Genomic DNA, 14207 nt, shown 5'->3' with positions numbered 1-14207 from the left:
GGTACCTGGGCATTATAAACACTCGGTAAATGAGCCGCTGTGGTAACATAAAGTGGAGATGTGGGCACCCAGGCAGGGGGAACAGAGGAGCAGAGGGTGACATGAGACAGAGTCCCAGGAATGGCGAGAGACCCCACTGGGGGGCAGGACAGGGTAGCCAGCTGGGCAGACACCTTTCCAGTTAAGGGCAAGGTCGCGGAAACAGGCCAACCAGGGCCCCAACCCAGCCTTGTTACCCTTTGGGCAAGTCCCTTCAAGTCCTTGAGCCTCAGTCTCCTCATCTGTAAAATGGGGGTGATGATAAAAGTATCTTCCTCAAAAGACTGCTGGGAACTGTTTACACAGCAAAAAGATGGAAGCAACCAAGGTGCCCACCAATGAATGAATGGATAAATAAATTATGGTATATTCACACAATGGAATACTATCCATCGATAAAGAACAATGATGAATCCGTGAAACATTTCATAACATGGAGGAATCTGGAAGGCATTATGATGAGTGAAATTAGTTGCAAAAGGACAAAAACTGTATGAGACCACTATTGTAAGAACTCAAGAAATAGTTTAAACAGAGAAGAAAATATTGTTTGATGGTTACGAAAGTGGGGAGGGAGGGAGGGAGAGGGGTATTCACTAATTAGAGAGTTGACAAGAACTATTTTAGGTGAAGGGAAAGAAAACACAACATAGGGGAGGTCAGCACAACTGGACTAAACCAAAAGCAAAGGAGTTTCCTGAACAAACTGAATGCTTTGAAGGCCAGTGGGGAGCAGGGGGCGGGGCTTGGGGACCATAGTTTCGGAGGACGTCTAGGTCAATCGGCATAATAAAATCTATTTAGAAAACCCTCTGCATCCCACTTTGGAGAGCGGCATCTGGGGTCTTAAACACTAGCAAGCGGCCATGTAAAATGCATTAATTGGTCTCAACACATTAGGAGTAAAGGAGAATGAAGAACACCAAAGATACAAGGTAATTAAGAGCCCAGGAGACAGAAAGGGCCATATAAGCCAGAGGCTACATTAGCCTGAGACCAGAAAAACTAGATGGTGCCCAGCTACAACTGATGACTGCCCTGACAGAGAACACAACAGAGAACCCCTGATGGAGCAGAAGCACAGTGGGATGCAGACCTCAAATTCTCATAAAAAAAACAGAATTAATGGTCCGCCTGAGACTAGAAGGCATGGTCCCTAGACCTTCTGTTAGCCCAAGACAGGAAACATTTCCAAAGCCAACTCTTCAGACAGGGATTGGACTGGACTATGGGGTAGAAAAAGATACTGGTGAGCAATGAGCTTCTTGCATCAAGTAGACACATGAGACTATGTGGGCAGCTCCTATCTGGAGAGGAGAGGAGAAGGCAGAGGGGGTCAAAGGCTGGCCCAGTGGACACAAAAATAGAGAGTGGAAAGGAGTGTGCTGTCTCATTAGAGGGTGAGCAACTAGGAGTATATAGCAAGGTGTATATAAATTTTTGTATGAGAGACTGACTTGATTTGTAAACTTTCACTTAAAGCACAATAAAAAAAAAAAAAAGAAGACTGCTGGGAGAAGGAGATGCCACCAAAAACCAAACCCATTGCCACTGAGTTGATTCTGACTCATAGCAACCCTACAGGACAGAGCAGAACTGCCCCATAGTTTCCAAGGGGAGCCTGGTGGATTTGAACGGCCAACCTTTTGGTTAGCAACTGTAGCACTTAACCACTACGCCACCAGGGTTTCCATTATTATCACCATAATCGTCAAATACAGCTTGGGGCAGAGCTTCTGAAATACAGCACTCCTGACACCTGGGGCCATGTAACTGTCTACGGTGGGGCTGTTCTGTGCATTGCAGAGTGCTAGATGGCATGCCTGTCTACCACCCCCGCCATACACACACCACCAGATACCAGTAGCTCCCCTCACCTCCAGTTGTGACAACCAAAAATGTCTCTAGACATCATCAAAGGTCCCTGGGGGACAAAATTGCCCTCAGGGGAGAGCCTCTGGACCAGGAGACCAACAGAAGACAGAAAGAGCACACAGACTGTGGCTTAAACATCTGAGGTCTCAATTGCGGTTTGGCCTCAGTTTTTTTCATCAGTATAGGACGCAGCGATCACTCCGTCCTTATGGGGTGGTGAGGAGGACCCCAAGAAAGCAGAGGAAGCACGGGGAGGGAAGGGCCTTTGTAAGCTGCTAAGGGCCACAGGCAGGTTGGACATGGTCCAGCTTCCCCGCCCCCTCTGGTCTGCTTGAGGCTGACGAAGGCCTCAAGAAGGAGGGGTCGGCCAGAATTCTGGTCGTGGCCCCAGGATTATCTTTAGGGACACAAAACGGGATGAGGGGCAGGGGCTGGGCCTGCCCTGCTCACTGTGATAACTACAGAGCTCTGCAGGGAGCAGGTGCTCAATGAATGTTGAATGAGAACATGAACAGGCACAGCATGGAAGTTTAGGACAAGAAGGGACACAGGAGGTGGGGACGGCAGGGATGTTCCAGCCCCCTCCCCAGCCCCCATGTGCTGGCCAGTCAGGCGGGGTGAGCAGACACAACTTCCTGTCCGCATAAATGAAATGTGCCCTTTGAACTCTGCTTCTGGAGCCCCTCTCCCTGCTATATGGGGCCTGGAGAGGGGGTAGGAGGTGGGGAAGGGCCCGCCCCGAACTTCTGCGCTGGATACTCACATTCCTGAAAGAGGACAGCCCTGCAGAGACCAGCCACCGCTGCAGCACCTGTGGGAAGCTCCCGTGGTCCCGCTCAGCCTGAAGCACATGGGCTTCCAGGAAGGAGACATGGTGCCCAACCATCTTGACAAAGGCCTGACATGGGGGACAAAGGAGAGCGTGATGCCACATCTGCCTCAGACTGGAGTGCATTCCTGGCTGTGCTCCCTGGCTGGCGCTGGCAGGCAGAGATACCAGGCCCTTAATCACTACTACTCACTTCCTTCCAGTGGACCCAGGGCTCTGCCTAGCTGGAGGGGCCCCTTCAGAGACCCTGGCAGTGCAGGAGCAGCTCCCAGTGGGGGGCCAGCCAAGCCACTCTTGTGTCCTCCCTCCTTCTCCCCATGGTGACCCTATGGCTAGCTTCCATTTTACAGAGGAGGAAAACTGAGGCTCAGAGAGGTTGGGTAACCTGCCCAAAGTCACACAGCCAGTAGGTGGCACAGAGGGGACTGAGGTGTACACCTGTTAGATTTCAAAGCCTTCCTTATGGAAAAGGGATTTTTCAGAGAACTTGTGAAAATGCTCATTTTATTAGTTGATGTATATTAAAACAAAAACGAGGCCTGCTGCTGTCAATTCAGACTTATAGGACAGAGCAGAATTTCCCCCTAGGGTTTCCAAGGCTGTAATCTTTACAGACGCAGACTGTCACATCTTTTTTCCACAGAGCAGCTGGTAGGTTCGAACTGCAAACCTTTCAGTCAGCAGCCGAGCACTTAACCACTGCACCACCAGGGCTTCTTCTTGATGTATATCAGGGGGTCTGAAACTTAAAAGCTGCCAGGGGCCAGGCAGATAACACGCAAGGGAAGAAAGCCGAGCAGGGACTTGGGTGAATGGGGAGCTTGCTCCAGGCCCACAGGGGGCCACTAGACCTCTAGTGCAGAACTTCCAATTAAAAAACAGACAACTCTGGCATCAGACTCTGGATTAGAATCCAGGTTCTACCACTTAGTACCTGTGCGCCTTTCAAAAAGTTACTTAATTTCTACTAGCCTTAGTTTTCTTATCTGTGAAATGGGGATAGTAACAATACCAACTCTGCTAAACAAACTAAGTGCTTAAAAAAATTTTAAGTGCTTAGCACATATTAAAAACTCAATAGATGCTAGCTAATATTTTTTTAAAGAAAAAAATGATATTCAGATTTTATGTAAAAATCTTCTAATTTTTTTTTTTTGGTCAATGTTAGCAATAAATCCACATTTTTAAAAATTGCTATGCAGGTCCAGGGAAATTCAGCCACAGGCTGTGGTTTCAGTCCACCCATTTGCGACCTCCGGTGTGTGTCTGTTCACGCCTTCCTCTGCTCTGCAAGTGTGTATGTGTGTGTACACGGACAAGGCCACCAAAACGCGACTCTGGTGCCACCTTGGACAAACCACCACCTCCATGGGCCTCCTCTGTTCTAAGTAAAATGGAAGAAGTTTTCTTGTGTTGGGACAAGAAGAAGGATGTCTAAGTGCTAGGCGCTACCAAGGGAGCCCCCTCTTCACTGAGAAAAAAACTCATGGTCCTCCCATGGCCTGCAAGGCCTCCTTCCATCCAGCCCCACCCTCTTGCCTCTTAGTCCTGCACCCCAGCCTCCCTCTGGTTTCTTCCAAACGCCAGGTTGTGCTCGCCACACGGCCTTTGCACCAGCTTTCCACACCTGCAGTGCCCTCTCTCTGCTCTTCTCAGGTGGGCCCTGCTTGTCTCTTGGGCTCCTCCTCAGAGAGGCCTCACCTGACCACTTGAGCAGATGAAGCCCCAAATCACTGTCAACTCCTCAGTTTCCTCGTCTACATAGCCCTCATCGTCGTACGGAATTTCTTACTTGTCCACTATTCCCAGGCACCTCCCACTAGAGAGTAAGCGCTGAGAGAATGGATGCTGAGTCAGCATGGTTCGCTGCTGCATTCCCAAGGCCGAGACCAGAGCCTGGTGTGCTAGTAGGGGCTCAGCCGGATGGTGGATGTGTGAACAAATGAACGTTTGAAAGAGTGAATGAAAGTAAGCATACATCCTTAGCAAAGACATTGGACAAATCCAAGATGGCAGCATCTGTTACGCTGCTGCTGCTGCTGCTGCTGCCGCCGCCGCCCTGGGTTCTGCAACAGCAGAGCTGAAAGACGACTACAGCACGATGGGGGAGGGGGCACCCCAGGCCATAGCGGGAAGCTTTCCCACAAGGGCTCGGAGGCCGGCTAGGCCGGCACATCTGGTCGTAAAACACAGAGGAAAGGAGTCCTGTCCTCCCTTCCTCCAGCCGATTCCAATTTTATGCTCCTGCATTGAGGCCAATCTGGTGGGGAGTGTGAGGCAACACGGAGGAATGTGCACCGTGCAAGGTCTGAAAGGCCCCCAGAATGCCAGCAAGGGTGGCCTGGCCAAGCCGCAGCCAGGGAGAGGCCGGGACATGCGCCCCCCCTTCCCATACAGGGGCTGGGGTGGCAGGATAGGGGCAGGGAACAGGGGGAGGGACGACAGCAGAGCTTAACCCCCCTGGGGCTAGAAGATGGGATTATGGGTGATTTGTGTATTTTTTTCTCTTCAATGAAAATGTACTACTTTTATAATCAGTTGGAAGGAAGAAAGGAGGAAGGGAAGGAGGGAACAAGAGGGAAAGAACGAGGGAAAAGAGGGAGGGAGAAAGGGAAGAGGAAGGAAGGAGGGGAGAAAAAGGGGGGAAATAGGGAGGGAGAGAGTAAGGGAAGGAAGGAAGGAAGGAAGAGGCGAGAGAAAAGAAAGCCCCACGGTTTGTAAATCTATCTCTAAGTGCTAAGGTCTGTGAGTACCTACTGCCAAAGGCCCAGGGTGGGAGCAGGGCCCGTCCAGAGGTGCCAGCCTCAGCATGAAGGAGTGGTCAAGGGCACTGCCCTGGCCACCCCAGCTCCACCACTTCCTACCTGTATGACCTTGGGCAAATTACTGCCCCTCCCTGTGCCTCAGTTGCTTTTTCTGTAGAATGGAACTAATAGCCCCAGGACTTCCTTCCTGGGGTTGCTGTGAAGGTGATGTGAGTCCTCATAGGTAAAGCACTCGGAGTCCCTGGCACTTAGGAGGACTCACTAAATGCTAGTTGTTATTATTAACACTGATAATGGGCCAAGTCTGGCCTAAGAGGGCACCCTGTGGTTTCCATGCCCCCGCCCAGTGGGGTGCACTGATCAGAGAGTGGGGTGGTCTCAGGCTCTGTGGAAGACTGACACTTTGTTCATCCCTGTCCCCCTCCCCTGCCAGCTGGGCAGATTCAGCCTCCCTCAGCCTTGTGGACAACAATCATTCCTACAATGCACAGGACAACCCCCGCCAAAATGTCACTAGTGCCAAGGCCACACTCTAACCACTAGGCATACTGTCTCCTCAATGGCCTCCTTCCTCTCAGGACGAAGGCCAAAATCCTCACCTGGACAGCAAGACCTGAACAACCTGACTCTGGTTGCCCAATTTCTCTAGCCCTATCTTGGGTCTGTCCCCATGCCCTCATTATCTGGCCACCACAGGGTTCCTCCAGGGTCCCAATCTCCTTCCATCCCCAGAGCCAGGATCCTTCCTAGCTGCTCTTACAGCACTCGCCTACCTCCAACTCAGTCCTGGCAGTCATGGCAAGTAGAATAATGGCTCCCCAAAGATGGCCCCCCAAAGATGTCCACATCCTAATTCCTGGAACTTGTGAATATGTCACCTTACACAGTAAAAGGGACTTTGCAGCTGTGATTAAGGTCAACAACCTTGAGATGGGAGATGATACTGTATTACGCAGGTGGGCCCAATGTCATCACAAAGGCACTAATAAGAGAGAGACAGGATGGTCAGGGTTAGAAAGAGGAGATGTAAAGACAGAAGCAGAGAGAACATGTTTTGTTGTTGGCTTTGAAGGGGGAGGAAGGGGCCACAAGCCAAGGAACACAGGAGGCGTCTATTGTTACTGTTAGCTGTCATCAAGTCAGCCCCAACTCATATCAACCCCATGCAAAACAGAACAAAATGCTGCCCTGGCCTGCGCCATCTCCTTGCTCAGTTGCAGATCAGACCATTGTGATCCGTGGGGTTTTCATTAGTTGATTTTTGGAAGCAGATTGCCAGGCCTTTCTTCCTAGGCTGTCTTAGCTGGAAGCTCCTCTGAAACTGCCATGGACTGAATTATATTCTCCAAAACATGTGTTTATCAATTGGGCTGGGCCATGGTTCCCAGTATTGTGTGATTTTCCTATATGTTGTAAATCCTGCCTCTATGATGTTAATAATGGAGGATGGGTGGCAGTTGTGTTAGTGAGGCAGAACCCAATCTATGAGAACGGATTGTGTCTTGAGGCGATCTCTTGAGATATAAAACAAAGAAGCAAGCAGAGAGACGGGGGGCCTCATACCACCAAGAATGCAGCACCAGTAGCAGAGCACGTCCTTTGGACCTGGGGTCCCCGTGCCTGAAAAGCTCCTCGACCAGGGGAAGACTGATGAAAAGGCTAACAGAGAGAAACCCTTGGCCTGGAGCAGACGCCCTGAATTTGGACTTTTAGCCTACTTTGCTGTGAAGAAATAAATTTCTCTTTGTTAAAGCCATCCACTTGCAGTGTTTCTGTTACAGCAGCACTCAGTTACTAAGACCAGCATCATAGCAGCACGCAAGCCTCCCCTGACAGATGGGTGGCGGCTGTGCGTGACGTGCATTGGCCAGGAATTGAACCTTAGTCTCCTGCATGGGAGGCAAGAATTCTACCACTGACCCGCTAATGTCCTCAGGAGGCCTCTAGAAGCTGGAAAAAGCAAAGAAGTGGATTCTCCCCTAGAGATTCCAGAAGGAGCCACCCATGCTGACAACACTTTGATTCTAACCCCATGAGTCCCATTTTGGACTTCTGCCCTCCAGAACTGTAAGGTAATAAATGTGTGTTGATTCATTACAGCAATTGTAAGAAACTCATATGTTAATGATCGGCTGAGTGTCTCTCCTGGCTGTTTCTGGTCATGGAACTGTCTTTCTCATGCTGGTGCTCACAGTGGCACACAGTAGGCCCTCAGTAAAAGTTAGCGTACTGATTGCTCAGAGAAGAACCGGTTTTGAGAGCTAGCCCAACCCAGCGAGACAGGAACCACAGCCACAAATCTTTACATTTTTGTTCCTTCTTCCAAGGTGTGGAATAAAATTCAAATGAACCACCTATTCCAAGGGCAAGGTTTTAATTATATTCCGGCCTCATTCTCTGCTGACAGGAAAGCTAACTCTCTGCTAACTCCGAAGCCAAGTGCCACGTCCCCCCATCCTTCTGCAGCTCAGAGGGCACCCCCTCCCCCACATCTCCTTTGCCTAGATGACTGCCATTAAACCACAAGCTCCTCCCAGTCTCCCCGCCCTTCCTTGCAGAAGGAGCCAGGATGCCAAGGCGAGGGACCACGTTGAATGAGCGCGTGGGCTTTGGTCAATGTGAGTTTGAGTCCTGGCTTCATATAATCAGCTCTGTGATCTGGGAAAGTGGCTCAGCTTCAGAGTTTCTGCTTCTCTGGAAGGTGGAGACATGAGGATACCACCTTTGCAGTGTGACGAGGAGGAAATGAGATATCCTACATCTCGGCCCAGTGCCCAGGCAGGTGAAGACATGGGTGAGACAAGTCAGCAGTGAGGCAATACGGCAGGGTGGGGACTGGGGTGAGCTGGGGAGTACATGCCCCACTCAAGGCAGCTGCCACTCAGCTCTATGCACTCTTTCAAGAATTCTGCAAGAACATGGCCCAGGGGCTGAAAACGTCCTGTTTCCTGATCTGGGTCTTTTCCGCATGTTGTGTTATTGTGTGCCATTTAGTTGATTCTGACTCACAGCGACCCCGTATGATGGAGTAAAACTGCCCCATAGGGCTTTCTAGGCTGTCTTTACAGGAGCAGATCACCAGGTCTTTTTTCCCATAGAGCCACTGGTGGATTCAAACTGCGTATTTTTATATGTAAAAATCCATTGAACTATATACACTTACGATGTGTGCCCTTTATGTATTTATACCTTCAAAATAAACAGATTAAAGTATTTAAAGAAACGGGTGCCCTGGGTTATCAGATCTTCTGAGTTTTCAAAAGAAACTTAAAATTTGGGTTTTTATATAAAGTCTCCCAACTTTTCAATGACAGAAACAAATTCGTACTTTTTAAAGTACCATGAGAGTCTAGACTTCCTTTCACCATCAATCCCCTCTGTGGGGTCTAACACCTAACACGCTCAAGGCCAGCTTCAGCATCTTGGAAGAGAGGGTAAAGGAGCCAGAACGAGTCCTTGGGTCTCTCAAAGAACATTCATTATCCTGACGCACCTCTAGCCGGTCCACTTTGGCATAAATGCTGCTCATCTCCGTCACTTTGGCCTTTAGAAGTGGGATGTTTTCCTCCAAGATCTGTGAAGTGTCGCTTCTGATCTGCAAGGAAGAAACAGCTCATCAGGCCCTCGGCCCATCATAGCACCGCTCGCCTGCTTCTGGGGTCTGTCGGAGTCTCTGCAGACCTGCCGATGGCCAAGGACTGGCCCAGGAAAAACCCAGGGGCCTAGATGGGGACCAACTACATTGCCTCTTGGGACCCAGGCCAACCCACATACAACTTATCGACTGCAGATTAACTGTTTCCCCCCAAAAACCCAGCAACCCCAGGCCTAAATGACCCCAGCTCTAAACCACCAAGCTGGAGCAAATGGAAAGAATCAAAATCTCTTCTCTAAAGCAGTCGAGCTAAGCCGAGTCTTCTCTGCACTGCAATTAGTGATGTTAATGGGTTGATAATATTCATCAATAACGGTAACGAACCACTACTCCCATGTATTCAGGCGCTTCCTACATGCAGGCACTTGCTAAATCTTTTCCATGCTTCATCTAATTTTCAACTTCTGTTTGGAAAGACCCCAAAGCTAACAGAGAATTTTACAAAACCATGTCATTCCCTTCAGCACCAAAGTAAACCTCTGTTTTCCCTTAAGGACCAGCCTAACTCTTCAGTGAACGCACGCATGCAGACGTGTGTGTGTGTGTGTGTGTGTGTGTGTGTGTACACATGGCATGTCCATTTTCATGCTCACACTACTATGTGCAGAGAGGCTGTATACAGAATGTTCTCAAATTCTGAGGCGCGTCCCTGAATCCCCCTGGGAGACGCCTGTCAAATGCTGATTCTCAGGCCTCTCCAAGTCTGGTCCAGTTTGTCTGGGGTTGCCTGGGAATCTGTGTTTTTAGCCTTGACTCCAAGGCATTGCTGGAGTGGGGGGTCTGGGAACCACAGCAAGAGAAACACCAGCAGGTACACTGAGAGCTAGGGCTCTGGAGTTTGAATTTAGCTCTACCCACCATGAGCTGTGTGACCTTGGGCAAGTCACTGCACCTCTCTGGGCCCTCCTTTGCTATCTAGACAGTGATGCAGTTATGAAAGTCCTCGCTTCCTTGGACTGCTGTGAAGATAACATGTGTAGAGCAGATTCTGGCATGGGGTGTGTGGGAGGCAGCTTCTGTCCCCAATGAGCCCCTCCTGCTGGCAGTCATGCCCTTGTGTAAGCCCCTCGCCTAGATGGTGGGCTGGATCCAGTGACTTGGTTCTAAAAAAGCCTGGTGTCACTGAGTCAATTCCAACTCACATCTAATGAAGACCATTCAGCAAGTAGTGAAAGGTCACTTCTAAGACTAGATTAGAAAAGACCGTCGCTTTTGTCCTGCTAGCTCTCCCTCCCACTCCGGCCTCTCTCTCTCCCTTGCCCTCTCATTGCTTGCCCTGATAAAAGCAAGTTTCCACACTGGAGAGGCCCATGTGGCAAGGAACTGCGGGTGGCCTCCAACCAACAGCACTGAGGCCCGCAGTCTGACAGCCCCTGAGAAACTGAATCCTGCCAATAGCCACATGGTGAGCTTGGAAATGGATCCCGCCCTAGCTGAGCCTGGAGATGACCACAACCCTGGCCAACACCTCGACTGCAGCCTGTGAGGGGCCCTGAGCAAAGGACATGGCCAGGCTGCACTTGGATTCCTGACCTGCAGCAACTGTCAGATGATAAATATCACTAAGCCACTAAGTTTTGGGATAATTTGTCCCGCAGCAATGGACAACTATCACAGGGGGGACAACTCAGTACAAGATTTTAACTTTAAAAATATTTTTGAAAACTGTACCTGTACCTGTTTTTTCTCCTCTTTCTGCTGAAGTAGATGAGATTTCTCTGTGGTTCCCACGGAATTCTACTCTCACTGCCATTCAGAATGACACTCTCCCTGCTTGTCCTAGATTTCTCAGGAGTCCTGCCATCTGAGGCCCTCAGCCCACCACCCTCCATGTCTGACTCTCCCCTCTGTTCACAGCATTGCCCTACTATCTCCTTGGGTACCCGGCTCCAAGCCCAGTGCCCCTGGGGCACTGCTGCTTTCTTGCCCTGATGCCACAGGTCAAGTGTCAGCCCTGAGGGGGTGGGACCTGGCATCAGGCTACCCTCTCCCACTCTTCTTCCCAGTGACCCCAGGTATGTCCCTTAGCCTCCCTGTGCCTCAGTTTCCTCATCTATAAAATGGGGATCATACTAGTGCCTCTCTCACAAGACTACACCCAAAACCAAACCTAGTGCCGTCAAGTCGATTCCGACTCACAGCGACCCTATAGGACAGAGCAGAACTGCCCCATAGGGTTTCCAAGGCTATAAATCTTTATGGAAGCAGACTGCCACATCTTCCTCCTGTGGAGCAGCTAGTGGATTTGAACCCTTGACCTTTTGGCCAGCAGCGAGCATTTAACCACTGTGCCACCAGTGCTCCTTCACAAGACTACAGTGAGGATTAAACAAGAGCCTCTATGGCCGAGTGTGGCCGACAGATGTGCCTCTTTAAGCCCCAAAAGGGTTTTGGTTTTTTATTTTGATTTAATTTCCAACTTTAAAATTCAAGTGGGGCTCCTAAGAAAAAATGGCTTAGGCTGGAGTAAGGAAAATATAAGATGATCCAGAGGCATCTTGGAGGACCAGAAAGGAAGGAAGTGTTCAAAAAACAAAAAGAGGGCACAACAAAGGGACACAGGAGCCAACCTAGATGAGCTCCCAGTGCCAAGGCTGGAACAACAGAAGCCACAAAATCACAGTGTTGGGGTAGGGCCCCAAGTAGGAAATAAATATGCACGAGTCCATAGCGATACAAACAAAGGATTGAACGGAGTGTGGCGAGGGGAAACCAGCAACATTACAGTGGAGAAACCTGTAAACACCACCTCAACCAGCAATCCAGGTTCACATCTCAGCGGCGTCAGAGGGACGTCAAGCCCCCCTTGACATGACTTGATGAGAATGGCAACCCCCGCCCCGTGGTATTCTTTCCAAAAGCCCATAATCCCAGTCTGTTGTGTGCCGTCCAGTTAATTCTGACTCACAGCGAGTGACCCTACGTGACAGTGCAGAGCTGCCCCACAGGGTTTCCCAGCTGCCATCTTCACGGGAGCAGATTGCCAGGTCTGTCTAGCCGTAAGAAAAGCATCAGACACACCCACATAAAGAGACCCTCTACAAAACACCTGACTAGTACTCCTCAAAACTGTCAAAGTCACAAAAACAAGGAAAGACTGAAAGTGTCGCCGACCAGAGGAAAGCTGGGGGATGTGACAACTAAAGGCAAATGTGGCAGCCTGGATCAAGTCGTGGAACAGAAAGGGGACACTAAGAGAAAAACTGGTGAAATACAAGCCCAGTCTGGAGCTTAGCTCCTAGAAATGGACATTGTTGGTGTCTAGGTTGTGACGAATGTGCGTGGTGACGTCAGATGATAACAATGCGGGAAGCTGGGTGAGGCATATACAGAGTCTCTGGACTATCTTTGCAGCTATTCTGTAAATCTAAAACTATTGCAAAATAAAATACACAAATATGGTTTAAAAAAATTTTTTTCCCAAGTGATTAAGTCTGTATTTATAACTTCTCTTGAAAAGTCAGCAGCTTTGGCAACACTGGGCCTGTGTACCAGGCACCAAAGGCTGGGGCTGAGCAGCCACTGTCCCCTCCAGATGGGACCTGAGCTCACCAGTGTCCACAGTCCCCGCCCCTCCCTACTGTCTCACACCGCTGCCTTTGCTGGTCTCCAGGTCCTGCCTGGCCCCTGCAGTCCCCTACACTTATTACCCTGTGGCAGGGAAAAGTCCTCAATATCCCTCCTCTCTTCCCCAAGGCCAAATTTCTAGAGAATCCATCACTCGCAAAGCTAAATACAGGAGAAAAATCCCGCCATACAACAGATTATTAATTCCGTGGCAAGGTCAGAGCACAATGGACCAAATGCAAATCTGTTCTTTTTGTTAAACTCAAAGAAACAAATAGGGGGGAAAAGTGAGGCTCAATAGGGACTGGTCTTCCTAGCAGCCTACAGGAGTAAAGAGAACACAGCAGAGAGGAGATTCAGGGAACACTCCCTGTCTTCCTCCAGATCCAAAGGAAAGGAGGAATAGAGAGGGCCTGTGGGCACAACAAGAGGGCCCCTCTCTGAAGACACTTCTCCACCAGCTAACACTGTGCACATTAGCGCATGTCTGGAGTCTCAGGGTAGAGTAAGCGGTTACTGCACTCGGCTGCTAACCGAAAGGTTGGAGGTTCAAGTCCACCCAGAGGTACCTCAGAAGAAAGACCTGGCAATCTGTTTCAAAAAAATCAGCCATTAAAAACCCCAGGGAGCACAGTTCTACTCTGACACACTTGGGGTTTCCATGAGTAGGAACTGACTCAAGGACAACTGGTTTTTTTTTAGGGGTGCTGTCTACAGCTGCCCAGAAGGTACACTTCAGTTATTTAGAGGGCAGGTAGGGAATGGAGGTAAGCCTTGGGGGGCTGAAATACCTCCCAAAGGCTTCCCTTGGTTGCACCACTTGGGGCCGGGAACCATGAAGGGAAGCTTCAGGCTGCTTATCAAAGGCCCCATCAAGGAGGACATCTTGCCACACGCTGGGAATGGATCCCATGATGCAGGAGCTACTTTATCTTCAGCCTTACTTTATAGGTGACGAAACTAAAGCTCAGAGAGGCTAAACCAGCCGGCCCACCACCACAAAGCAAGAAAGTGGGATGCCGAGGACTCCAGGTTGGTCTGACAGCCGGCCCACCACCACAAAGCAAGAAAGTGGGATACCGAGGACTCCAGGTTGGTCTGACAGCCGGCCCACCACCACAAAGCAAGAAGGTGGAGGACTCCAGGTTGGTCTGACAGCTGGCCCACCACCACAAAGCAAGAAAGTGGGATACCGAGGACTCCAGGTTGGTCTGACAGCCGGCCCACCACCACAAAGCAAGAAAGTGGGATACCGAGGACTCCAGGTTGGTCTGACAGCCGGCCCACCACCACAAAGCAAGAAGGTGGAGGACTCCAGGTTGGTCTGACAGCCGGCCCACCACCACAAAGCAAGAAAGTGGGATACCGAGGACTCCAGGTTGGTCTGAGAGCCGGCCCACCACCCCAAAGCAAGAAAGTGGGATGCCGAGGACTCCAGGTTGGTCTGACAGCCGGCCCACCACCACAAAGCAAGAAA

The 14207-nt window shown here is 50.1% G+C and overlaps 1 protein-coding gene across 2 annotated transcripts in view; it reads right to left on the bottom strand.

The window, feature by feature from the left end:
• The window catches only part of BCAS4 (breast carcinoma amplified sequence 4), a 61645-nt gene that overhangs the window by 23932 nt on the left and 23506 nt on the right, over positions 1 to 14207 (bottom strand). The window contains exons 3-4 of one of the 2 annotated variants that reach the window (XM_003419929.4): positions 9002 to 9103; positions 2678 to 2812 (exon numbers count right to left, since the gene is read on the bottom strand). In XM_003419929.4, coding sequence (XP_003419977.1) covers positions 2678 to 2812; positions 9002 to 9103 — 237 coding nt within the window. The remainder of the gene's footprint in view (positions 1 to 2677; positions 2813 to 9001; positions 9104 to 14207) is intronic. The other variant, XM_010599432.3, reaches the window with a different exon arrangement.

The sequence above is a fragment of the Loxodonta africana genome, chromosome 24 (assembly GCF_030014295.1).
Source record: "Loxodonta africana isolate mLoxAfr1 chromosome 24, mLoxAfr1.hap2, whole genome shotgun sequence".
NCBI lineage: Eukaryota > Metazoa > Chordata > Mammalia > Proboscidea > Elephantidae > Loxodonta > Loxodonta africana.
The sequence above is the reverse complement of the archived record's forward strand: the minus strand, read 5'-3'. Positions and strand labels throughout refer to the sequence as shown.